Source organism: Rousettus aegyptiacus, unplaced genomic scaffold (genome assembly GCF_014176215.1).
Source record: "Rousettus aegyptiacus isolate mRouAeg1 unplaced genomic scaffold, mRouAeg1.p scaffold_m13_p_10, whole genome shotgun sequence".
Lineage (NCBI taxonomy): Eukaryota > Metazoa > Chordata > Mammalia > Chiroptera > Pteropodidae > Rousettus > Rousettus aegyptiacus.
The window spans coordinates 41,993,292-42,020,411 of record NW_023416285.1 but is presented as its reverse complement, the minus strand read 5'-3'; the positions used below and the strand labels follow the sequence as shown (position 1 = coordinate 42,020,411).

Below are 27,120 nucleotides of genomic sequence, written 5' to 3'. Positions count from 1 at the left end.
CACACTGCCATGGGAGCCCTAACCTATTTTCCAGGGTTCCTCTCTCCTCCAGACCGTTTTCTGTCCTTTACTGTCCTTTTCATCTCTCTCTTTCTTTGTTCAGGTACAAATAAAGGTCACTGAAAATGTTTTCCCCATGGTGTTAAAAATCTAGGAACTAAGAAACGTCTATGAGGCATGAAGCGAGGGATGGTGGTGCTTTGTATTTATGTTCTGGTGAGATAAAGATTACAAGGTATTTTTTACTCTCAACTTTGAAACTATAAATTGTTTGCCTCTCTAAGACGAATATCTCATGGGCAGGGCACAACCAATCTTTTGATCATCTGGTGGTGCGTAACACCTTGGGTCCTGAATGTTAGTGCTAATTTCTAGTCGCTATGATCGCAGGACAAACTAAAGTAAAATTTTAAACCCTAATGCTGTCTTGTTTTTTTTTTTTTTTCTTCCTGAGTTGCTCTCTTCTTGGAGATAAGTCATCTCTAATTCCCCACTGCTTTCCCCCTATACTATAACAACATGGTGGTCACGCGCCATTGCTTCTTCCCCCCTTCTACACTTTCAGTTCCATTTCGGTTCCATTTCTTAGTTCTCTGTGTCTTCATTGCTTCATGCACACAACTTACTTCACCTGAAAAAGTGGCTCTCCAGGCAGCATCCATCCTTACTTCTTTTCAATCCCACCTTTCTTCACAAATTCCTACAACACATAGGCCACTTGTAAAGTGTTGTCAAATAGGTATTCCTACACGGTACTGTCAGGCAGCATTCCACAGCTCAAAATTTTTTGCATCCTTGTTCCCAAAGGAAATCCTAACTATTTCATGTGCTTATCAAAGCCTCTAGCTAATTCCAACTACCTCCCAGACCGTCCCACTCTTTCTTTGTGATTACATTTCCTGCATCTCCTTGTTTTTGTTCACTGTGCCCTCTCCGTTACAATGCTCTCATCTCTGTTGTCAATTCAAACTTTACACTTTCTTCAAGGCATTGCTGCTCTCATTTCTTCATCCATTATACTTTTAGACTCTGTAGCCCTTATATTTCATATATGCTGCCACTTGACCACCTTATCTGTATAGCCGTCTTAAAGTACTATATATACCTTTGTAGAGAAAAGATATGTATTTATTCCTTCCCAAAGTAGAGAATGACAAGTCTGTTCAATCAAGGATTCAAGATTTGTTGATTCATGAATTACAGTAGTATTATATATCTTTTCCTGCTAGTCCATAGGCAATAATAAATTAAAATAAAATGCCTTTAAAATGTTGGTAGATAAAAGCAACATGTTCTTTAAAGTTTATGTTGTACATGTTGTAATCACATTTATGGTAATTGACTTGTTTATATGAATGCTACTATCCAAAACCATATAATTTAAAATGGTGCTGTAAATGAGGAGCTCGTTAATTCATATGGTAAAGTTTTATGGAACATTTACTAAGTGTTGCTAGAGATGAGTTCACGGACTCTTTGGGGATAAAGAAACATAAATAAGTAATTACTCTATGAAAAGCACTACACCAAATTTGTTGTAACATACATATGTTTAAAATGGAAATGCAAAGCAAAAAGCTGTGAAATGTCTTGTATCTTATGTTCTCTCTATTTATGTAACTGATCTGTCTTACTGAAGTCTGAGTCCAAGGACTCATCTCCAAACAGTTTGCATTTGTAATCCACAAAGATTCTGGGCAGCTCCCACCTCAGACTCTTCTCCGTATTATCCTAATTTGGTTTAAATAAACTATATAGTAACAATGAATACAAAAAAAAAAAAATCTGAGGGACCCATGAACAAAAGACTGGTCATGGGCTCATTCAGAAAGGCAGTGACTTACTTGAACTATGAAATCATATTCAGTCTTTGGAAGTTATAAAAAGACATTTTCTACTACGTAAGCTTAAGAGAGTGGTCAGCATACCTATGAAAAAATATATATCTGAATTGAATTAACGAAACGGTGGGAAAGGAAGATTTTTAGAATTATATGTGCAGTTGTACACCAAATCTGCCACTTTCCATATGTGTGACTTTAGGTCACCTAAAATTCCTAAATCTGTTTGTAGAAGAAAGACCTCCTCGCAGACTGTCTGTGAGTGTGATTTAAGAAAATACATGTCAATTGCATTGCTTAGTATCCAGATGTAAACTGTGTCTATAATTACTCTGCTGACCTAAGACCTAGGCCACTGGGTCACTATGTTCACATTATTAAATTTAATTTTTCCAGACCTCTATTTTTTTCCTCCTTCCCCATTCTGAATATAAAAAGAGTCAAAATTCTGCTGACATTCACTGATTATAGATTCTGAGCTTCTTGGATTACGTTTTCTATAATAAAAGAGTTGATTACTTACAAAGCGCTGGTGACAGACTGAAGTAAGCTTTTGCTGTTTTTGTTTCTTAGTTCTGTACTAAATTGGATGTCTTTTATTTTGATTTGTCTATCTACCATGGGTCATGTTTATTATCAATTGAAAACTGTTACAAGATTGGTAATACCAAGACTTATTCTGTTAGCGGAGTCACAGTAAGCATAAGAATAAGTAAAAGCAAATTCTCTGTATGACTCAGGGTGTAATCTGTAGGAAAAAAGGGATAGGGGACTCTGAAAAATAACTAATAGCAAAGAATTTGAGCAATAACCAAGAAGTTTTTAAACTTTTGGCTTTTCATCAGCAAACCAAGGACTTTTTTCTTTTTAAGTTTTTATAGAAATCAATGTCACAACCTGAGAACAATTAATGAGTGCCATTTTACTTAGTAGTTATTCATTTATTTCCCATAATTGAGGAGGTGAAGTACTTTGCTTTAATGAACTCATTAATTCCACAAGTATTTATGAACAGAAAATTCTTACTCACTTTGATATTAAGTCCCAGAGCTAGAAGCAAGAGAGTTTGCCTGTGTGTCTTAGTTCAAGTTAATATAACAAAATGCTGCAGACTGGGTGAGTAGCTTAAAAAAACAAATTTATTTCTCAGAGTTCTGGGAGCTAGAAGTCTGAGATCAGGCCAGCATGGTTGGTTTCTGGTGAGAGCTCTCTTCCAGGTTGCAGACTGCCAACTTCTTGTATTCTTACAAGACACAAAGAAAAGGAATGAGTGAGCTCTCTGGAGTCGTTTTATGAAGGCACTAATCCCATTCATGAGGGCTTTGCCCTCATGACCTAATCACCTCCCAAAAGCCCCACCTTCTAATACCATTGCCTTAGGCATTAGATTTTCAGTTTAGGAATTTTGGAGTAACACATTTAAACAATAATAGTATGGTAGAATGGAGTGTGAGTCTTGGAGGCCTTCAGATCTAATGCCAATCCCAGTTTAGTCCTTGTGTCTGTGGTACCTTTGGAAATTATCTGAACCTTTGTGAAGTTCATAAGATAGATACATATTTTATAGCTGTTTTTCAATATTATTTAAAATAACAGTAATAAATGTAAAATAATTATCTTATCATAATAATTGTGAAAGTACAATCCTCTTTCGACTGATGGAGGCCTAGTTCAAGACAGATAGGCATCTAAATAATTACAAAGTAATGTGTTAAGAAGTCAAAGAAGAAACTTAAGCTTTGCATTTGGGATGGGGGGTGAGGGAATGTTAGTGAAGTCTTAACACAGGAGACAATATGAGTTGAATCTTGCAGGATAAGATTCTAGGCTGACTCAGGATGGCAGGATTTCTCTTCTAAAAGGAGGCCTGGGGACATGATAAGTCATGTTACATTTAGGAAACAACAAATAATTCAGTATAGAGAACATGTTGTTTGTGAGGAAGCAGCAGAAATGAAGGTGAATATGGTACAGTGCCCGGCACACGTTGAGCGCTACCTAAAATAAACATTGTTGGTTGATTGGTGGATAAAGAGACAGAGATCAGATTGGAACCTGTATTTTATGAAAAGTAGTTTGGTGGACACTATTGGAATAAATGAAGCAAAAGAGCAGGATGATCCAATCTAAATATTATGAAGATCACTACAGTAGTTCTTGCCTGAATTGTGGACTCTTTAAAAAGTCATTAAAAAATATTGACAGTCTCGTCTCATGCAGTAGTGATGAGTTTGGAAGAGACCAACATGGTGATTAAATCTGGTTTGTGAAGGAAGGAAGAATATAGGTTGATTCTCAGATGGTGCTATAATGATTTGGGGGTAGGTAACTAGTACAGATAGTTGAAATCAGGATTACAAGAAGTAGAACAGATTTTGAAGAAAAGGTGACTTAGCCAGTTTTAGAAATTTCGAGTTTAAGAGTGGTTTGAGATATCCATTCTGAGCGATCTAATGGACACTTAGAAATCCAATGCTAGAGATCATAAGAGTGGCCCAAACTAATATACAAATCTGGGAATAATTAGTGGAGTCCAGCAAAGAAATTGTAACAAGTAAGGTGAAAATAGAACTGAGGACAGAATCCCGAGAACCAGCAAACTTACAAGAACATATAGTAGGTAGCATAGTCAAGAATGAGACTGAGAAGATATTCTGGAAGGCAAGAATAATGTAACATGTGAAAAGTGTCAGGAAGAAGAGTGAGCATGATAGTTTTAAAGGGTATGAGACATAAAATATTACAAAAATAAATTTAACTGTCAGTGATCTGACAACCAGGAAGTTGTTGGTGACTATAATAAAAGTTCTGTTAGTGGAATGACAGTGTCATAGGCCAAATTGCCGTAGGTTGGCAAGATGAAGCTCTCCTTAAAGCCGGAGCTCTACTTAACTGAGATACTAGGAGCAAAGAAAATAAATAATTACAGGGCACAGAGAGTCTGAGAAGTTTTGGCTTTATATTTGTTTATTAATTTTTAGGATGCATGAAATTTGAATATATTTATCTTATTACATTCATTAACTTCACAGGCTGCCTCTAGCTATTTGGTGTATAAATCACACTAAAGCAGGAACCTCACAAACTCTGAAAGTTGCTTCGATTCCTCTCTCTCTCTCTCTCTCTCTCTCTCTCTCTCTCTCCCCCTTATCCCCCACCCCCACCCCCACCCCCAGTTGAAACAGCCTCCCGCAGATATAATAAATTCACCTGTGTGATTTACTTTCTCAGCCCAGTGTTTTATGACACTATCAAGGTACTTTTAAGGGAAGTGTATGTGACATACAGTCCTCCTCTAGACATTCTGGGAGGACTTTGTCAGAGAGTATGAAACATCACTGGGAATTTAAATGGACATAGCTGGAACTGTTTACATGGCTCACACTACAGGGACTATTCTTGCACATAGTGCACTAATCAATTTGTGCTTTCCCCATGCCTCTAGCTAGCTAGGAATAACATGACCTTTGTTCTTTTTTGTTAATTTTAAAATTTGAAATTTTACTGTTCCCTCAACAACATTTTTAAATAAAACAGCTTTAAAAAACAATTTTTCTCCTAACTTTCCTCATCAAAAAAATTCTCATACAGGAGGTTAACTCACACCTACCATTGTAAGCCAGAGACATTTGGGACATTTTAATGCTACAGAATGAAAAGTATACGTCTATTATAATCCTTAATAAAATTAGATCTAGAGGAGAAACTATAGTTTTTCCACAGGAATTTCTAATTAATTATATATACTTATTATCTACATGGTTTAACTCTCTTACATATTATATTGCCAGGTAAGCATAGCTCTTTACATAAAAAAAAAGAGTTTCCTCAGGCAGGATGCTGACTAAATGTTCAGAGTTTTTTCCTTCACCTTTTACTTTTCTGGTCTTCCCTCAAATTTATATTTTCTCAGCAGAAACCACCCCTCTTAGCGTGATACAGGAATTGAAGTAGGAAAGTGAATAAGGAAGCTGGCAGGTTTCTTCCTCTGCAGCTCAGTTTTCAGCCATTATGCACACTGTTCAGTATTGTGTAATAGCTATTGCATAATAGATACAAAATGACTCTGAATCCATCAACCTTGAACAAATCCTGGCTCCACCATTTTCTAGCTGTGTGAGATTCAGCAAATTAGTTAACCTTTCTATGCTTCAGTTTCCTCCTTGGTAAAATGGTACAATGGTGGCCCCTACCTTATGGAATACTGTGCATTTTAAATGAGAAAAAAATATAGATAAATTGCTTGTACCCAGGCCTGGTATACATAAGTACAGTTTAGCTATTATCATTTTTGAAAGTACAGAAAAGATACATTATTTTACTCATATTTAGAATTTACTAATATTTTAAATTACTAAAAGATGAAAACACAAAAATTGTGATTTTAAAAAAGATAAGGACAGGTATTTAGGAATGAGCAAAGGTTTTAAGGCTGAATAAATCTGGATGTGAACTTCCATTCTGCCACTTGGTGCTGTGTAACAGACCTTGGGCAATTTATTTAATCTGAGCCCCAATTTCTTCATGTCTAAAATAATTACCTCATATATTTATTATAAAAATGAGAAAATATAGGTCAAGAACTTAGTACATAATACATACCTAATAAATTGAAGGATGTTAGGTCCTTTGGTTCTTAGTTTCTTGCTGTATCTCTTTAGTAAATTCTTAATGTAAAGGTAAGCCTATATGTACAAAAGAAGTAAGGAAGGAAGGAAGGAAGAAAAGAAGAAAAGAAAAGAAAAAAACAGAGTAGTCTTCTAAAGCAAAACTTACCCCTTCCTTTATTATCCCTAAGTTGTTGGGAAAAAAGAAATCCTGGGTATGAAGAAAAGAATATTTGCTTTTTTATTACTACATAAAACCAAACATTGAAAGTTTTGTTCTCATTTTTGGTGTATATAGAGGTTGAATTTCTACAGAATTTTTGTAAATTTTCTGCTGGATTTAGGGAGAAACCTTACATAATTTATTTATCAATCCAAAGATTTAGGTGGAAAATCAAAAATACTTAAGATTTATTCTCAAATGTTGACACATTTTTTAAAAATGATCTATAAGTGCCTTTGAAAGGCTATTTTTAAAATTTTGGCAGAGTAAATTCCAAACATCCCAGGCAAATAAGCATGACATTTGTTTCCAAAGAGTTTTACAGAAAAAGACTATTCTCCATTCATAACTGATTTGAAGGCTTTGTTATTAAAATACTAGAATATTTTCACAATTGTTATCACCATTGTGTGGGTTACAGTTTTCTGTTGCCACAAATATAGAAAACTGCTAACTGTGGTTTAAACACACAGGGAATTATTCTGAAGGAAGGTGCCGTTGATGTTGGATTAGTGGTTCATTGATTTCAGCCCTTTCAACCTTTCTTTTGTGGTTGTTGCCTAATGGTCAAAAGATGACTCTTAGATGGACAGATAGTATGTCCAAGTTCAAGATAGGAAAAAGGAGTGAATAGTAATTCCAGGTGTGCTTTCTGTTTCATCAATCAACCAACCAATCAATCAATCAATCAAACCCAAGTTTTCCTAGAAGCTCCAGAAGACTTGGGGAGTATAAAAATGTTTAATTGTTCAGCATCTAAAGTGAAGATGACAAGAGAAAATAGGAGTGTGTGTTTCTCTTGAGTTAGTGAATAATGTTCAACACAATTACCACAAAATCACTTGTTCCAAAGCCTGCAAACTAAGCTAAATAAACCTGTTACCTGCTTTAATTTTCACTGCCCTTAGAGAATGCCATTTCCTAATTCCCCTTCATATGTAATCAAGTATTAGTTTTAGGTCACTCAACCTTCTTTCCTAAAAGGAATATATGAATTCCACTGGTGCCAGATTTGATGCCAAGTGAATAATTTGGTTTGTTGTGTTATTGTTTCTACTTTAGCTAAGAATATTCTCTTTGATAGCAAGTGTTTATTACTTAGAATGTGATGGTTTTGCACTATTGCATCCACCCATAAATTATTTTACAGATGAGGATGCAAAGCATATGTTCTCATTGTTAAGTCCTTAACCTAATGGTTTTGAAGTAATTCACCAAACTTTCGAGAGTCTTACATAATTTGTACATGCAATGCTTACTTTTCTTCAGTTTAGTTCTGTAATAATGTGAGGTAGCAAATGTTAAATGCTTGCTAGCATTCCAATCTTTGTTTTTTCTTTACACTGAGTTAAAAAAAAAAAACAACAAAGTAGGAAATACAACGTTTCTCCAATTCATTGTGATCCTTTATTTCTCCAGGCATTTTTGGACAGAAACTGGAAGATACTGTTCGTTATGAGAAGAGATATGGGAACCGCCTGGCCCCTATGTTGGTGGAGCAGTGCGTGGATTTCATCCGACAAAGGGGGCTAAAAGAAGAGGGTCTCTTCCGACTGCCAGGCCAAGCGAATCTTGTTAAGGAGCTTCAGGATGCCTTTGACTGTGGAGAGAAGCCATCATTTGACAGGTAAATTTCAAGATTTTACTAACTATCCTTCACTGAGAAATTTAAACTAAACTGAAAGAATGCAGTGAGCTGAGATGGCATAAACTTAATTGACGTTACAACAGTTTAGATGCTGGATTATGTGGCCACACAAAAAATAGACTGTTTTTATTAAGTTATAGAGCCAAAAATTTGATGTTTTAGATGTGTTTTTCTCCTTTACCTCCCCTTAAAACATTATTATTGATTCTTTTCCTTTAATCCTAAATTAAAACTGTATTTAACTTTTGCATCAGAAAAGTGAGCTTTTATAATAAGCATCTTCTCTTACTTGATGTCTTTTTAATTCTTTCAGCTAAGGGATATTAAAAATATTGTTAAGTTGAGATTGGAATATTGGAAATGTAATTAAAAATAACTACTTTTATAATAATAATGAAAGCATTATATTTTAAAATATATAGCTCCTCCTTAATCTAGAATAAATTTACTAAGAAACAAGAAGAAGTATAGCATGGTGAAATTCAGGAAATAATGAAACTTATGGAGAAGAAAGTATAAAATGAGTTGAGTTAAACACTGTTTATATTTTGTGAATTACTTCTTTCTCTTTACTTTTTTTAATTTAGTAGAAAAATAATTTTTTATCCTAGTATTATTAATTTAACATTGCATAGCACAGATTTTTCTACATTAATAGCTGAAAAACGTTCTTTTATTTTAATTATATTTTAACTTAACATGTTATCATTGGCAGCCTCTGTAAGTAAATTTTTTAAAGCTAAAATTTCTCTGCAGGTATATGTTCATAACTATTTCAATATCGTTGAACATATCTGTTGTTACTTTTTTTACTATTATAAATAATATAGTGGATATACATATTATTTTTGGATTATTTACTTAGGAGAGATTCTCAGTTTGGACCTTGTGGACGAAAATAGTGTTGGTACTTGAAAATTGAAAATTACCTACTATGCATTATTTCTCTTTGAAGGAATAGAATTAGCATTTGGGTAGACAAAGATATATAGAACAGATAGATGAGAGATTTGAATACACAATATAAGATAAAGGAAACATTATTGAGGGTATGGGCTCTGAGTAACAATCCAAGAAATGGACATTAAATTATTGAATGCTCTTTTTCTGGTCACATGAACAAAGTCCTGAACAATGGTAATACTCAGTACTGGCAAGCTGTGCTGAGACAGGCACCCTGATGCTGAGACTGCAAATTATTATCTCTTCATAAAGAAATTTGGCAATATATTTTAAGATCCTCTAAGTAGGAAATTCTAGTCTTAGAAAAAATCAGATATGTGGAAAGTAACATTATAATTTTTATAATAGTAAAAATTCAGCACCAATCTATTATCTTCAACAGTAGAGTAGGGTAATGCATTCATATAACAAAATAATACACAGTTATTAAAATATTGGGAAATGCTAATTTATGTAATGATAAATGGAAATGATAAATAGAAAAATAATGCAGAATCAATTAATCAATTATGTCCTACTTAATTACAAAGGTAATACAGGTGGTTTATAAGGATTCATATTTTCTCTCCAAGAGAAAAAAATTAAATGTGGAGGTAAAGAAATGAATTTAAGACTGGGGCCAGAGAACAAACTTTGAGATTGCAAATATACTTTTTGCGGAAGAGTCACATATCTTATTCTAACTTTGAAAAAGAAAACCAGATCAGTTGTTACTTAATTCAGGACTGAATTTATACCACAAGGTGTAAACAATGGTTTATCTAGGAGAAATGCAATTGTGTGGCCCCAAAATTAGAAATAAATTTGTTAATGGAATTCTAATAAAATCTATGTGATGGGATATACATCTACAATGAATTTCATGTGACATTGATAAATTTTAATGGCCTTTTTAACATATGACCTAAATATATGTAGATGACATTACAGCAAGGCATATTTAGTTATTAAAAATTATTTTGCTATAGACATTTTTGATTTGGCTCTTATAACAGAACTTTGCTAACATGGGGGAATAGAGGGACATTTTATATATTTTAGGATATCTGTAAAAAGAGATATGCCCTGACATTCTTTAAATAACGTTCTAGATAACTACATGTGGAAAATAAAATATGGTGCAATCTTTATACAAAATGTCATCCCAATTATGAAAATGTATGTTTTTGGTTTTGTGTATGAAATGCATCATTGCATAAACATACTGAAGAAATCATAAGAGAAGATTAACATTGATTTGCGACAGAATGAGTGATTTCCCCCCTTTTTTATACTCTAATTTCAATAAGCACATTTACATTTATAATCTGAAATTAAATGAGAAAGACTTTTAAATTACTTGATGATTTCATGCTGCATAAAAATTTTCTAATCTTTTAGTTTCTAAAGTATAATTATAGACGCTACTTGTTAGTAGAAAAGCTATAGAAGAGACTTGCAGAGAGTATTTCAGTGTAAAACACGATATGGTCACGTTGCTAGCATACTTTGAGAAAAAGGAGAATGTCATTCGTTAGCTCAGTCGTTCATTGTTTTGAGTTTCTACACTTACATAACTAACCACCCCAAACTTTATTGCAAACAATAACAAGCAATTATTTATTCATGATTCTATATTTTGGTCAGGACTTAGCTAAGGTGTACTCATTTATCCACATAGCATTGATTGGTTGATTGATTGATGAATGGATGGATGCAGATCAATTAGATCTGAAAAATCCAAAATAGCTTCCCTTGAGTATCTGGAGGTTTGTCTGAAATGACTAAAATGACTGTTGGCTGCTTGAGCCTCTCTCTCTCTCTCTCTCTCTCTCTCTCTCTCTCTCTCTCTCTCTCTCTCTCTCTCTCTCTCTCTCTCTCTCTGTCTCTCTCTCTCTCATATCTAACATCCAATAGAGAGAGCTTCTCTTCATGTGGCCTTGATCTCCAGCAGATTAATCAAAACTATTGACAAATGGATCAGGGTTCCAAGAGAGTGAATGGAATAGAAGCTTGTAAGCTTCACCAGGGCTAGGCCCAGATGAAACGGTGTCACTTCAGGTGCATTCTATTTGTCAAAGCAAGTCAAAAGATAGGGCGAGCCGAGATTTGAGAGGAAGAGAAAATACAGTCCACTACTTGGTGGAAAGAGCAGCAAGCATACATAATGAAGGAGGAATTCAGTAAAAGCTATTTTTGGAGAAAAATCACTGTAGTTATAAAGTCTAGAGATCAAGAATCAAGTGGAGTAAATCCCTTAACTTTGTTTTTTCAAGATTGTTTTGTCTCTTCTAGGTCATTTGCATCTCCATTTTAAAAAATTGGTATAAGCTTATCAATTTCTACAAAAAGCCTATTAGGATATTAATAGAAATTCCATTGAATCTAAAGTTCATTGAATCAATTGGGAGAAAATTGATATCTTAAAAAATATAAACTTGTCTAATCCATGAATATGGTCAATCTCTCCATTTCATTAGGACTTTCGTATCTCGGCAATGTATTGTAATTTTCAGTAAACTCTTACTCCATTTTGTTAAATTTATCCTTAAATATTTAAAGTTTATAGATATTCCTATAACTAGTATTTTTTTACATTTAATTTTCAAATTGATAACTGCTAGATTATATAAGTACACTTGATATTTTATAGAGAGCACTTTTGTCCTACAAATTTGGCATAATACTAACTACAAATTCATTTATTAAGTACCAATGGTTTTTTTTTTTTTTTGAGATTCCTTAGGATTTTCTATATATGTAATCTTGTTAACTATACATAATGAGAGTATTTTTTCCTTTTTAATATGTAAGCTTTGTATTTTTTTTCTTGCCTATTTGTACTTGCTAAAAACTATTCTACAATAGTCATGAGTGGATATACTTTTCTCATATGTAGAGGGAAGTTTTCAGTCTTGCTACTAGGTTTGATGGTGGCTATAGGTTTTTTGTAAATGACTTTTATCAGCTTTGAAAATGTCTTTGTATTTCTAGTTTCCTGGAAATTTTAATAATGAATGAGAATTGAATGTTATTAAATTCATTTTTTTCTGCATTGGTTACAAAAATTATCTAATTTTTCCCTTTTGTTATGTTAATGTCATGAATTACATTAATTGATTTTTAAATATTAAACCAACTTTACATTCCTGGGATAAACCATATTTGGTTGTGATGAATTACCCTTTTTATATATCGCTGTATCTGACCTGCAAATAATATGTTAAGGATTTTTGGACCTATCTTGGCCTATAGATTTCTTGTAATGTCTTTGACTAGTTTTGTTATCAGAGAAATTCTGGCCTCAGAATTACTTGGAAAGTGTCCCCTCTACTTCTGTTTTCTGAAAGAGTATGTGAGTTTGTATTATTTCCTCCACAAATCTTTGGTAAAATTTATCAGTAACATCATAGAATCTGAGGTTATCTTTGTGGGAAAGTTTTTAAGAATGGCACTCCTAATTTTTCTAGTGCCAATTTTAGTAAGTTGTATCTTTAATGAAGTTTGTCCATTGCATATAACTCCAAATAAATTGTCGTGCAGTGGTTTATATTACTTTTTTTGTAATGTCTATAGATATCTCTTATTTTACTTATGACATTAGCAATTTGTGACATCTCTTTTTTTCTTAATCAGTCTAGTGTATTATCAATTTTATTAAACTTTTAAAATAACCAGTTTTAGTGTCATTGATTTTTCTCTCTTATTTTTCTCTTCTTTTATCCTTGATCATTGTTCTTTTCCTGGTGGTTGTTCCTTGTTTAGTCCTGTGGAGTTTTACCCTCTGCTTGCTCATCTTAGTATTTAGACAAAGAATTGGAAAGACCTATATGTTGATTTCAGAGGTTTTTTGTTTGTTTATTTTTTTACAAAGCTCCCTCCTCTCTAATAGTCTACATCACCAATTCTAGCCACTTCAACCTCCCTAAACTGTAACCTCTGTATCCTTAGCTTGGTGACATCGTTCTCTATTAAGGTCTTTGTCCCTGTCCCAGGGTCTGGTAGATGCCTCTGTGTGCAAGGCTGAAGCAATCACAAGACCTGCCTCATTGAATTACATAGTGTTGAGGATCATATTTTTGCACTATTTATTGTCCAATATCTTAAAAACAATTGTTTCACGTAGACTGGTCTTTTCATTTTTTCTTAAATAACAGATCTGACACCCATTATTCTGTGAAGTTTGTAAGCAGATTCTCCTCCTCAGCAGTTCTGAAATCCTGTTGGACACCTTGTTGTCAGGGTCCCTCCCCTGGGAGTAGAAAATGATCCTAGTTAGGGCTCGACTCACTGACCTTTAGCTCTTCTCCACTCTTGGGTGTACCTCTTAAGTCTTGGTTCTTTTCTATAAAACTTTTTTCTTTTTCTGTAAGAAATGGCTCTTATTTCTAATTGAGTAGTTTTCCAGCCTACTTCCTGCCCATAAAAAGTTGGGATCCCAAAGTTTCTTTTCATTTTGAACTGATACAGTCTCTTTTACTCCAAGTTGCTGTAATTCCTTCAAAAGCCTCATACCTATACATTTGTTTATGTCAGGCCTTTCCACATTTGGTTATGAGTCAAGTTGCTGTAGAATAATCTTAAGATTCTTCTAAAATCTTTTGACTTGCTGAGAGAATCTATGAAGTTCTACCTTACTTCTTACAGAGTTTTTAACAAGGGGTTACATTCACACCGGCCATAAAGGTAAACAAAGGTAATCTTTTCTCTATAGCAATTTCTTACTATGAGAATCTTTTATCAGCTTGTTATTCTATTCTGGGACCACTGTTCTTTAGCCTTATCAGAAACATTTCTTGTTTTGAGTTGCTGAGGTCGATAATCTTGCTAAATTTTCCACCCTGCATTATAAACATTTACCTTTCTCTAAGCTCTAATAACAATTTGCTCATCGCTCTTCCAGCTTTTACTAATAGTCACCTCACTGACTGTCCAGACTCTGCCTGGTTCCAAAACTAATGCCATATAAGTTATCTTTTTGCTGCAGCAATACCTGACACCTGGTACCAGGGACTGTTTCAGGTATCTATTGCTGCATAGAAAACTACTTCAAACTTTTTTGGTTTAATCTGAGCTGGACTTATGCTTTGTTTTTGATCAATTTATTCAGAGAATATGACATAGGCCTTGTAGGATCCACTCTTTTGAGTCCTGAAACATGTAAGGAATTCCAACAGTTGGTTAGAGAGAGAAGACACCTTGCCTCTGTTCTAACCAGTGTCCGTGGCTGCAATATAGTGTAGCTATAGTGTCCGAGAGAGCTTCATTCAAAGTCTAGTGCCTAAGCCACGCCGGCTGAAATGGCTGGTAGCTATCCGAGCTTCTGTCTTTGCACACTTGTATTCTTCAGGTCTTCTCTCTCTAGCCAACTGTTGGAACTCCTTACATGTTTCAGGACTCAAAAGAGTGGATCCTACAAGGCCTATGTCACATTCTCTGAATATATTGATCAAAAACAAAGCATAAGTCCAGCTCAGATGAAAGATAATTGAAAATCAATCAACTCTTCTTAACGGAAGGTGTGACATACATGTATAGATGGGAGAAATCACTGACAGTCACCTTTGGAGACAATCTATCTCATGCATTGCTTCATCAAATAGTTTTGGAGTGTTTTCTATGCCTTAGATATCATTCTAGGTAAAAAAGATAAGCAAGGTCTATTCTATTCTGGGATTTGCAGTGCTAATGACGGGCAGATAAACAATAAACTGTCAATGTATAAGTAAGTTCAAAGAGTGATAAGAGTGACATGCTAATATGTTAGTAAGTGAAGTGATAAAGATATACATCTCTTTCCTGAGGATATAACATTTGGGTTTAGCTCAAATGACAAGAAGCTTGCCATGCCTAAGATATAGTGGCAGGACATTGCAGACTGAATAGGAAGTACAAAGGTCTTAAGACAAACACAGCTTAGCTTGTTTAAAGAACTTAAGTCCATAATTGCTTGAATACAATGAGTGATGAGTAGAGTCCTCTAAAATGAGATGAAAGAGGTTGAAACCATGTAGCCCAGTGGTTTATAATAAGACGTTTAGTTTTCATTCTATATAAAATATAAATCCATTGAAATATTTTTTAATAAGTAAATGAAATAGTTTTACTTATGTATTTTAAAAAGGTCATTCTGTAAAGGAAAACTACTGTTTTTCATTACCCCACCCACAGAATACTTCTGATACCAGATACATGTGTTTTCCACACCAAGCAATTTTCCAGTTCTCAATGGATACCGACTGGGTATCCTACCATTTAATTTAATTCTGATATTAACTGCCTGAGTTAGCACAAACTCCACAGATTAAGGGCTCATTTCCACAAGACTGCTTTCCCCCACTTCAGATGCCTATCACAAGTCCCAGGTTGCCACTTGCACTTCTGGCCAACCAGATAATAAATTTGAGGTTCCTCAAGTTCAGTAATTTGCCAGACCAGCTCACAGAACTTAAGAACACAGTTTACTTACAGAGTTGCATAGGGCAAGGTATGGGGAAGGGGCAGAGCCTCCATGCTCGCTCTAGGCATTCCACCTTTCCAGCAGGAGGATGTGTTCACCAACCCAGCTTTCTAACACCTTTAGTTAGGGTTTTTGTTTGTTTGTTTGTTTGTTTCGTGGGGCCTTCATTACACAGGCATGATTGAGTAAATCTTTGGCCACTGGCGATTGAACTGACTGTCTAGCCCCTCTCTCCTCCCCAGAGGTTAAGAGTCAGGGCTGAAAGTTCCAATACACTAATCATATGGTTAGGTCCTCTGGCAACCATAGAGACTCTCCAAAAGTCACCTCATTAACATTAAATAATGTGTGATTGAAAGGGGCTTGTTATAAATAACAAAAGACTTTCCTTTCACCTTCATCACCCCAGAACTATTTCAAGAACTAGAGATAAAAAACAAATATTATAACAAGAAAAAATGCTTCTATTAGTCTTATCATTTAGGAAATTATAAAAGTTTTAGGAGCTCTGGCTTGGAGCCGAGTATGAAAACCAAAATAAATACAGACACACACACACACACACACTACACACACACACACACACACACACACACACACACACACACACACATTGTCATATCACAATGTCACACTCTGGCAATCTAAATATCTTTGTTTTGATAAATTGTCAGATTTGAGTCCCTCAAAGAATTTGCAGATATTTAAATTACTGGATTCCGCTGTTTATGATCCATGAACAGTGAAATACAAAAAAAAATTTTTTAAAAGAGTAATATATTTGTGGCAAAATATACACTACACTGTTAAGGGAATAAATAATCTGTAATTTTCTAAGAAAAGAGATTATTGTCAGAAATGTGTTCAAGTAGAGTATTCAGTCCCATCTGCTTTTGTAGTTAATTGGATGAGTTTGAAATTTTGCACAACCAAGTCCTAATTCAGGTTTCAGTTTTTGGGTTGTGAAGACAAACTTCCTGGGAATATTTGCTGGTTCAGGTTAATCTAACCAATGGCCACCAACAAAATGATAAAAGCAAAAAGAGAATGTAAGTTAAAGATACAGATTATGCATAAAGTTTTGAATAGATTTTAGGATGTAAAGTAAGATACAGAAGTTTTTCATTGTGAAATATGTTAAAGAGTAAGAATGATTAAATATTTTCCTTATTTATTCTAATAATGCATCTAGCTTACTAGTCAACAGGATTTAGCTTTTATTTTTATATTTATTAAAATCCAAAAAGAAATTCTCACAGGAATTCTACAAAGGTAATTTCTAATTTTAACATTAAGGCCTAATATTATTGTAACTCTAATATTAAGGCCTAATATTTGATTTTAAAGTGAACTTTTAAAATACTTTAAAATTATAACAGTATGAAGTTTTGTTAATATTTAATTTATTAAAATCATACTTTATAACATTTTGCATATAATTTAGAATATGGAAGAATATAAGAAGGAAAGATTAATGTTTCAGAATTAAACAACCCAGAGAGCTCTTGCTATGTATAAATAAGTTGATATGTAGAGAGTTAGACATAGAGATATATAAAAATATGGATATAAGTATTGGAATCACAGTTTTTATATCTTGCCTTTTCTTGTGAACATAGATCATGAACAACTTTCCGTGTTACTAAGTAGTTTTCAAAAACATGATTTCAAGGACTATATAATAATTCACCATATTAGAACATTGGTTATGTAATTCTGCCTCTGTTGTTTTAAATGTTTTCTATACATCAGTCCTATATTATGATGAGTATCTGTGTTTATAAATGAGCCTGTGCTTTGAAAGCTATGGATCCACTTGGAAAATAATGTTTCATATTTGAATGAGAGAAAACATCCTGTGGGAGAAAGAAAAAAAGATGGTTAGAGAAAAAGAAATTTGAATCATACACTGTTTGAATTTAGAGAGTTTGCAAGTGCATGTGCCCGCTTTTATTAACCATGAACTTTCTACTCTTCTTTAATTATATTGAATGTTATTTTTCCAGTTCCAAGGTTCAAGTTAAGGACTTTTATGTATGCATGACTTATTGTTTTTACAGTAGATAACATGTTCTCACAGATTCCTTGAGCAAAATAAATTTCGTGAGAAAGGACACTCTCACTGACCTGAAAAAATTATATTTTAACAGATATCATAGTTCCTAATCATTCTTTGCTTCATTCTTTCTATATAGGAATAAACACAAATTAAAACTCAATATTTTATATTAAACTTCCCCACTTAGAGGGTACACAATGAAAAATAGAATGTGAAAAATCAAATTAGAAACCAAGTGTTATTTTGTTTCCAAAGCTCTCCAGATGGCATCAGCTGTGAAAAGACAGATTTAGGAAGATCTGGGAAGATAGAGTCAAGAGTGGCCATATGGGTGTCACTCTCACTGCATTTATTGCTTGGCAACAAAATAACGACGCACTTACAACACGACATTCAAGAACAAGCAAAGAGGCTGTATAAAGCCAGTGATTTTACACACTCTGTCCAACAATCCCATAAAACAGCTGCTGTCCGAGGCACCCCAGCTGCCCTCCCAAATACCCAGTTCATTCTACCCTTGTCCCTCCTTCTCTTCTTCTTCCTTTTTGTTTATGTTTTGTTTGTCTTGATGACTGATTAGGACCACTAAACAAACCGCCAGTCTATAGAGATAAAATGAAACAAACCCCAAACCATGAAATTTAGAAGACAGAAGAGCCAGGCCCATATTTTAATTTTAATCTTTGGGTAGCACTATAGTTTTGAGCATTACTGACCTGAGTTATAAAAGGTGAACTTAAAAGTGGGGAGCACTATAGACATGGTAGAGATTCTCAAACATTAGTTTACGTAAGAATAATCTACAGAAATATTTCAAGATTCAAATGCTTATACCCATTGGCTATCATTCTGATTTAAAAGGTTGAAAGATGCCTAAGTATTTGCATTTAAAACAAATCCTCTGGTAAATTTTGTATACATGATCTCCAAACAATAACTTGGGAAATACAAGCCAGACTGTAGGCTATTGGAGCATAGGTGAAGGGAAATCGATCAAGTGAGGTGATCTGCCTCAAGTACCTCATATAGGAAATGAGAAAAAAATCAGCCTCATGGCATTATTGGAAAAAACATGTTAGTTCTGACTAGACTAGACAGGTCTTATGTTACTGTGAAAGATAAATTATTTTCTGGGGATATACAGTTGATGTGTAAAATATATACTTTGCGATCTGCTGAAATGGGCCGGAAATTTAATTTAGTCTAATTCATTCATTCATTCATTCATTCATTCATTTATTTAGTGACATTGGTTAACAAAATCCAGTAAGTTTCAGGGAGACTGAAATTTTAAAACTCCCTAAAAAGTACATCCCTCACTGTACCTTTACGCTTTGATCCACATGAGAACTAAGCACTGGGAGTCCAGTAACATATTATACAGTTATAGAGCCTTTGTATCGTAGTGTGAATAAAAGATCCAAGGGTAGGGTTCAATGGAGGAAAGTGAAGAAAGCAAGTAGTAGCCTAAGGGTATGTGAGTAGCTAAAGAGTCAGAAAAAGGAAAGAAAAGACTCCTAGGGGTTTGCCTAAGGTAAGTCCTTGTGGGGGCAGAAAAATAATTTCCTTCTACCTTTCTAAGTTATTCTGGTTGGACTAATAATCAAATTATTATGATACAAAGCAACAGGAGAAAATGACAAAATTCATTACATACGTTCATATGGGGATTCCATAAAAATATGAGACCCAAGAACGCATTGGGCAGTTGAGGGTTACAAGGCACTCTGGACTCAGGAGAGGGAGGCAGGGGTCTTGGCCTTCAGAGGGAAAGTAGGAATTCACAGGTCAGTGAGAAGGAGCAGACATGTGGTAAACAAATTCTTGCTGGGCCACTCAGAAACAATGGGACACAGAGGGGAATCTCATAAACAGATTTGCTTTGATCCTCCCTGTCTGCCACACTTAATTTATATACGCTGAGGTGAATTTGCTAAGATCCCTGCCCTGAAGCAGGTTTTTCTATTCAAATTCTTTTAGACAGTTAAGATGTGGGGGTGGGGAGAACAAACAAACAAACAAACAAAAACTTTCCTTGAGTTTGTTGGGCTTTTCAGGATGAAATAATCTTCATGCCACAGCAGCACATTCTGGGGAAACTCCATCCTGGAACTCTAAACTATTAACTTGTAGATGGTAAACTGGCTCCCTGTCTTCAGCACCCTAAGTGATTCTCTGAAGTGAAGAGAGGAGCCAGCTCTCTAAACTCCTAAACAGCTTTTAAGCTATGGTAACTCTTAACATTCCCATTTTTTTGATGAAGTTCTCAGATAATGTGATGGCATGACGAGGTTTGATAACTATTATCTTAGAGTATTTCTCAAACTTCTGTCATTCACAGAGTCCATTATAACTTTAGTCATATCCATATAATACCTATACTAGGTTTACTGATATTTTTCTTTAAATTTATCCTGTTGTTTTTTTTTTTATCAATTTTGTTGTAAAAGGAACTTTATATCATTATTGTTAGTTGAAAACCAACACTGCTTGCCATAAATACAAGGTCAGTATAGCATAAATGCAAGGACAACAAAGCACGTTATTAAATACCAGCTAAACAGAGCTGCTTCCCAAAGGTTCTGACCCTAAGGACCTCTGTTTATTTGATGAAAATGAAGATTGGCAAGTGCTAGTACTGCTTTAACACTTCTCTCATTCCCAACTGGTATTTCCTATTTGATATAATCAGGAAAACTGGAAGATAATGGAAAAAAGACTAACGTTCTAACTCTGTGATTTGATGTCACTTAATGCTCTGTTTGTGTGGCACCTCACTTGGAATCCTCCACACTTTAGAAAATGCAGTCAATTCACTCTTCACTAGCTCTGGGAGGCCCGCTTCCCTGAGTGTTTGGCTTCCTATCTAATTTGAACAATGGGTGTAATTCTCAAGGGTTCCTTGAAAGCCCTTTGTAAACATAGCAAGGTCTGAAAAATTAATGAGTTTTAAGAGAAAGTGTCTCTTAGGTGGAAAACACTCACATAAATGAAATACTCACATAAATGGGTATTTACCGAATATTTTATGTAGGACAAGTTGTTATCTAGAATATGTCATGTTTCATTGTGCTTAACTCTCTTGGCGCTATATCTAAAAGACTGTACATATGAAACTGAGGACATGAGTTTCACTTTATCTTTGAATAAATTTGAGCTCAATTGATTTTTAAATAAATTTGAGCTCACTTGCACTGAAACCTAATTGAGTTATGAATAAAAATAGCCAATTAACCAAGAAGCTTCCAGTGTTTGACATATCCATCAGCTGGTGTTTGTATACTTGCAAGGAAGCAGTGTAGGAATAAGAGGTCAGGTTTTGATGACAGGCAGGTGTGGAACTAAACCCCAGGCCTACCAGTTACCACCCATGTTAAATACCTGGGACTCATTGCTTAACTTCTCAAAACTCCTAGTTTTCTCATACGTAAGTAGAAATAATAATGCTTAACCATGCTGGGTTGTTGTATTCATTCACTTAAAACAAAATAGAACAAAAACAACAGGAGAAATGCTATATGGTAAATAAAATACAGCACTTTTATTGTCATTATAAATATTATGATGTTGATGATAATGATGATTCTAACATTTTATGTGATAAAGAAAAGTAATATGCTCAAACCTATGTAATACAGCAACTAATGCTTAACCATAAACTTTAATGTTTTTAGTCTAGAACATATTAACTTCTGTTTTGAAATTTTCATGGCAATTCCTACTGAAGGAAATGAGATACCTGTAAGTTTTCATGTTCTGAAAGTAAGTGTTTTTGCATGACTTATACATCAGAATGTGTATATTGTTGTATGAGCTTGGTGAAAGTACGTCCCTTAAAAGCCTATATTTTCTGAAATAAATTTAGTAGCTCTTATTTTACATATCATGTAATTCACCAATTTCAAAGATATGCAACCATTACCATATAGCAGTTTTAGAACATTTCATTACCCAAGTAAGAATAATATTAGTGTTATTTCCAGCAGCCCTTCCTCCTCAGGCAACCTCTAATCTTTCTATCTCTATAAATTTTTCCCTTTCTGAACATTTCATATCAGTGGAATTATTTAATGTGTGGTCTCTTGCTTCCAGGTGCTTTCACTTAGCATAATGCTTTTGAGGTTTGTCCATGTTATAGCATATAACAGTAGATTGTTCCTTTCTATTGATGAATAGGTTTCATTTTATGGATATACTACACTTTGTTTATCCATTTATCACTTGGTAGACATTAAAGTTGTTTTTGTTTTTTGGCAGTTATGAATAATGCTGATATGAACATGAATGTACAAGTTTTTGTGTCTTCATTTCTCTTGGGTATATAACTAGAAGTAAAGTGATTGTACCATTTTATATTTCCACCAGCAATGTATGAGTGTTTCACGTTTTTATTATAGCCATTCTAGTGAGGGTGAGATGGTATCTCCTTGTTGTTTTAATTTCTTGACCCTAATATATACAACCGATGTTGTATGTCTTTTTATGTGCTTATGAGCCATTCATACATGCCCTTTAAAAGGAATATGGTTTTAAAATGTTTGATTTTTTTGATCATCTTGATAATTTACAATAAGGAAATGGTTGAAAAATCACTAAATAGGCAATATTGATATTCTGGGAATATCGATTTAGGATTGAGATAAACATCTGTAATATCATGAGAGTGGAGATATATATATATATATATATATATATATATATATATATATATATATCCATCCATCCATCCATCCGTCCGTCCATCCATGAGGATCATTGTGGCTATTCATTTACAGCATTGTACTCTTAAGTAAAACTCTACATGTATAACTAGAACATGAGCTCTAAGAAAGTAGAAAATTTTATGAATCTTGATCACCTTTTATATCCTTAATACCTAAAACAATGTCTTACATATTGTAGGCATTCAATAGATCTTTGTTGAATAAATGGATAAAAGAAGTATATTTTCAATATATTTCTTGAATGAAAGAATGCCAATGTTTCTGATATCTCAATAAGTAGGTAACTCATGTGCCTATTTTCATAGATTAGAATTTAGGAAACTTAAAAATGGTCATATTTCAAAACAACTTCTAAAATTACATTAGAATGTCATTTTTGTCTGCTAAAGCAAAATACCTGCCTATGTCAATGTTCAGAATTGAATGGGTTTATGATTTCATAAATGCCACAGCTCTAAATTAGGACCAGTACCTTTGCTTTGTACTTCAGAAATGTTCTCATGAATGTAATGCATTATCCTCCCAAAGTGAACTAGATTTTGATTTATAACAAAACATTAACAACAAAATAAAACAAAACAAAAACTCTATTAATACAATTTTATCTCTTCCTTTGTGCTTAACACTAACCTGTCTTAAAAATGGTTCAAGTATAAAACAGCACTAATATAATAAATATCTCTATGATAGCAAAATATCCTTTTCAATAAAGGACATGACAGTGTTTTAATATGATATCAGCAATAAATATACAATTCAATTATTGTACACCTTTTTATCCTCTCCCCCAATACAGTTGACCCTTGAACAACATGGGGGTTAGCAGCGCCCACTCCCATACAGTTGAAAATATGTGTATACCTTTTGACTCCCAAAAAACTTAAATACAGTGTCCTTAACATTTGCTAACTCAACCAACCACTGATCAAAAACAGTATTTTCATCTATGGTTGGGGATCTGTAGTTGGGAAGCCAAAGTTGGGAATGCAAAAATACCATTTTCCATACAGGGTTGGTTGGAACTACAGATACAAAGGGCCAACTGTACTTATTGAAAAAAAAACCTACAAATGAGTTGACCCATGCAGTTGAAATATACATATACTAATAGAATTGAATGGTATTATTTAGCTCATGTATTAAGTGAGAATGCTTTTGTGTTATAATAAAAGACTATCAACATGCTCAGAGAAGGACCAAGTTTTGCATGGACTCCAATGGTTTTGGTGTTGACTCACCTGGATATACTATAAAATCCTTTTAAGTTCCCTCTAATACTATGAGTTAGAGATTTAACAGTGTAAAATCGGGCCTCTATTTACTCATCTCTTTTATAAGACACAAAGGTTTTGTTTTCTACCTTACTGACTTTATCGAAAGAATGTAAGTTTTCCAGAAGAGAATGTTTGCATACTTTATGTTCATCCCAGAATCACATAATCAAAATTCCCCAAACCTATGACAGTCACGGAAGAAATGGCAACATGCAATAGGGTCATCGTTAAGGACACATGTATAAGGAAAAAAGTATATATTAAAAACTTTGGTTGCTATTTAGTCTGTTAGCTAAAAAAAAAAATTATTATTGACATTTGGTTCTATTTTATTTTTTATTTTTAAAAAGAACTATTAAAGTATGTATATACATTTTAAATGCTGTTAGGGACATTTAAAAAACATTTTGGCATAAACCTCCTCAGCATCAAACCATCAATAATGCTTCTTTAGGAAATTCTTAGTTGCATAATCTAAAATCTCCCAGAGAAAACAAATAGTTGACTGTATTATGATGATTACATTTCCTTCATTTCTCCTGAAACTCTATATGCAGAGTTTATTGAAGGGAAAAGCATGTAGGCAGACAACAAAAAAATTGTAAGACAATGAAATGGAGCAATAACTTGTCTATTTTAGCCAAGCCAAGTTAATTAACTATTTTCCAAGAGTTTGAAGACCACGTGAAACTGGAATTACAACCCATAACACTTCAAATGCTGGGTACAATTGAAACAAGAAAGGGCTATGTGATAAAGCCTCAGGTACATGTGTTTACTAAAGGAAACACATGAAAACTAGCAGTCATGTAAACTCTCTATGAAAGAATACTGTCAGAGTCTGTATATCAGGAGTCAAATGTTAGGAAAGACAGCATATCTCATTTAAGTAAGAAATGAAAGCTCATAACTTATATAATCTAGTTAGATAATTGTATAATCATAGTATACTTAGTCTATAATTTCTTCCGAATGTCTTATTTCAGATCCATTCCTGCGAGAAATATGTAGTGAACAAGAAGTATTTTGGTGTACGTCTTTTAAACTATAGTTATATGATCCATTGAATAAGTGCTATTTATTAAGTATAATTTTAAAATTTCTATGAGTTTTCTTATCACTTACTGTAAGTAGTTTCTTTATATTCACCTGCAAATATGTCATCTGACTTGACAATAACTTCCCAATCGTTTTAATCGGTTTTACATTTCTTGGCATATATTTTACACTTTGCGAAATTAAGAAATAATATTCCACAGAACAGCTAGAGAAAGTGTTCACGTGTGACTATTACTACATTGTTATTCCCAACCTAGATTAAGAATGCCTGTGTTTATTAAAAATCCTGCGCGAACTATTTCATCCATTAGCAACTATAGATACTCTGTGGAACCTCAAAAGCTTGAGCTTTCTCCCAAAGCAATTATAAATAAACGTGATGCAGATCTGTTGACACTGGGGAAAGACGAAGTCCAACACATAAAGTCAATCAAGGGGCACTTGGATTGATTTTCTTCATACGATAGAACTCATTGAATACATTTTTAAATTCTATAAAGGACGTGTGTGTGTGTGTATGTGTGTGTGTAGTATGCATGTGCATAATATGTGTATACATGTTTATAGTATGTAGATATACACACATAAACAATGAAATCTCTGGCTTGCAGACAGGCTATAATCTCTATCACTGCTGAATTTCAAACAATTCCTTATGTCAATACCTATTCTAAGGAGTTATATACATTAGTGATATGACTATATGGTCTTAGTTTAATAGGAAAATCTACATAGCTTCATTGCTTTGAGTTAATATCTATGGGAGGGACGTTATGGAGCTTTTTTTTTTATAACTTGGCTCTTTAGAGTTTGGAAAATATTAATGTCATTTATAGTACAAGAATGTATTGGTGTGTCTATGGCCATGCCACCCTGAACAGGCCGAATCCTGTCTGATCTCAGAAGCTATGCGGGATTGGGCCTGGTTAGTACTTGGATGGGAGACCACCTAGGAAGACCAGGTGCTATAGGTCTAAAAAATAAAAAATAAGGGATTGTAAGCTGACAAGACCCTTGCAATCTGTGAGGTCAACCAAGGGTTGCCTCACCTAAAAAAATTAATTAAAAACAAAAAAAGAATGTATTATGCACATTTGAATGTCACTTCTACGTTAAATTTGAATATGACATTGAATATTGGGTCCAAAATCACTAGACTTGGAGGGAAATATTAACTAATTTTAATAGCCATGTTGATTAATTTTGTAACTAATAGCACTTAAGTTTTAATCAGTTTTTGTTATTCTCATTGGAATTGTATACATATATATATATACATATATATATATATATACACATACACACAAGGTAGCCTGTTAAAATAGCTATACTGACATAATAATGCTTTAAGAAAACTTTCCTGAATATTCTACACCACTTATGAGTATCTCAGTCCCTCTAACCTTTCCTCACTGAAGAAAGTACCTAGGCACTATAATGGAAAAAGTCAGATTTTATTTTTATTCTTTGGTCTAAATTTTTATTTTACTTAGACAAGTTAGAGTATGGATATGTATAAAGTGATTCAATGCTCTCAAACATACTAACCCAAATATACTAACCCAACAACTCTAATGTCTAGTCTAGAAAATAAGTATATATGTTTCTGTGATATATATATATATATATATATATATATATATATATATATATACACACACACACACACACACACATTTAAACATATGCCCTTTGTATTCAAATACGGTACTCAAAAGTTATACAACCAGGCATTTTTTTTTGTTGTCATTTACATTTGTCTATTATTGCTGATGACTACCCACATAATATGTTCAGAGAGTTGGGGATGGGAAGACCGGCTTGTAGCAGAGAGACCAGCTAATATGCCGTTACATGAATGGAAGTGAGTAGTACTCGAACTTGAGCAGTGTCAATGAAACTGCTGAAGAGAGAATGAGTTCATAAAGTATTACATCAGAAAATATAGGATCCAGTCATTAGTATATATTTTGTCAGTGTAGAAAAGTGATAGTTGAACTTGTGGATTTATCCAGGGATTGTGCATAGAGTTGAGGAAAATAACACTTGGAAGCCAGCAGAGGAAGAAAAGTTTGGGAGCTGACACATAAAGAATGATGGTCAGAGAAGGAGAAGGCCAAGAGATGGAAGGGAAAGGCAAGTGATGTATTAAAGAAACAATGAAATGAGAGACTTACCCCTGGGAAATAATCGTTAAAAGTAGCAAATGGACAAATATCCATAAGTTTATTTTTTCAATTTGGAATTAGCTACTTTCTATTTGTGGGATCTATTATTTGTAAT

At 33.8% G+C, this 27,120-nt stretch overlaps 1 protein-coding gene and 1 pseudogene across 4 annotated transcripts in view; both read left to right on the top strand.

The window, feature by feature from the left end:
* ARHGAP24 (Rho GTPase activating protein 24) overlaps positions 1–27,120 on the top strand; it is a 354,030-nt gene that overhangs the window by 297,974 nt on the left and 28,936 nt on the right. For all 4 annotated transcript variants that reach the window (XM_016154129.2, XM_036227764.1, XM_016154130.2 and 1 more), the window contains one exon: positions 8,091–8,298. In XM_016154129.2, coding sequence (XP_016009615.1) covers positions 8,091–8,298 — 208 coding nt within the window. The remainder of the gene's footprint in view (positions 1–8,090; positions 8,299–27,120) is intronic.
* LOC118609079 lies at positions 25,693–25,811 on the top strand (annotated as a pseudogene).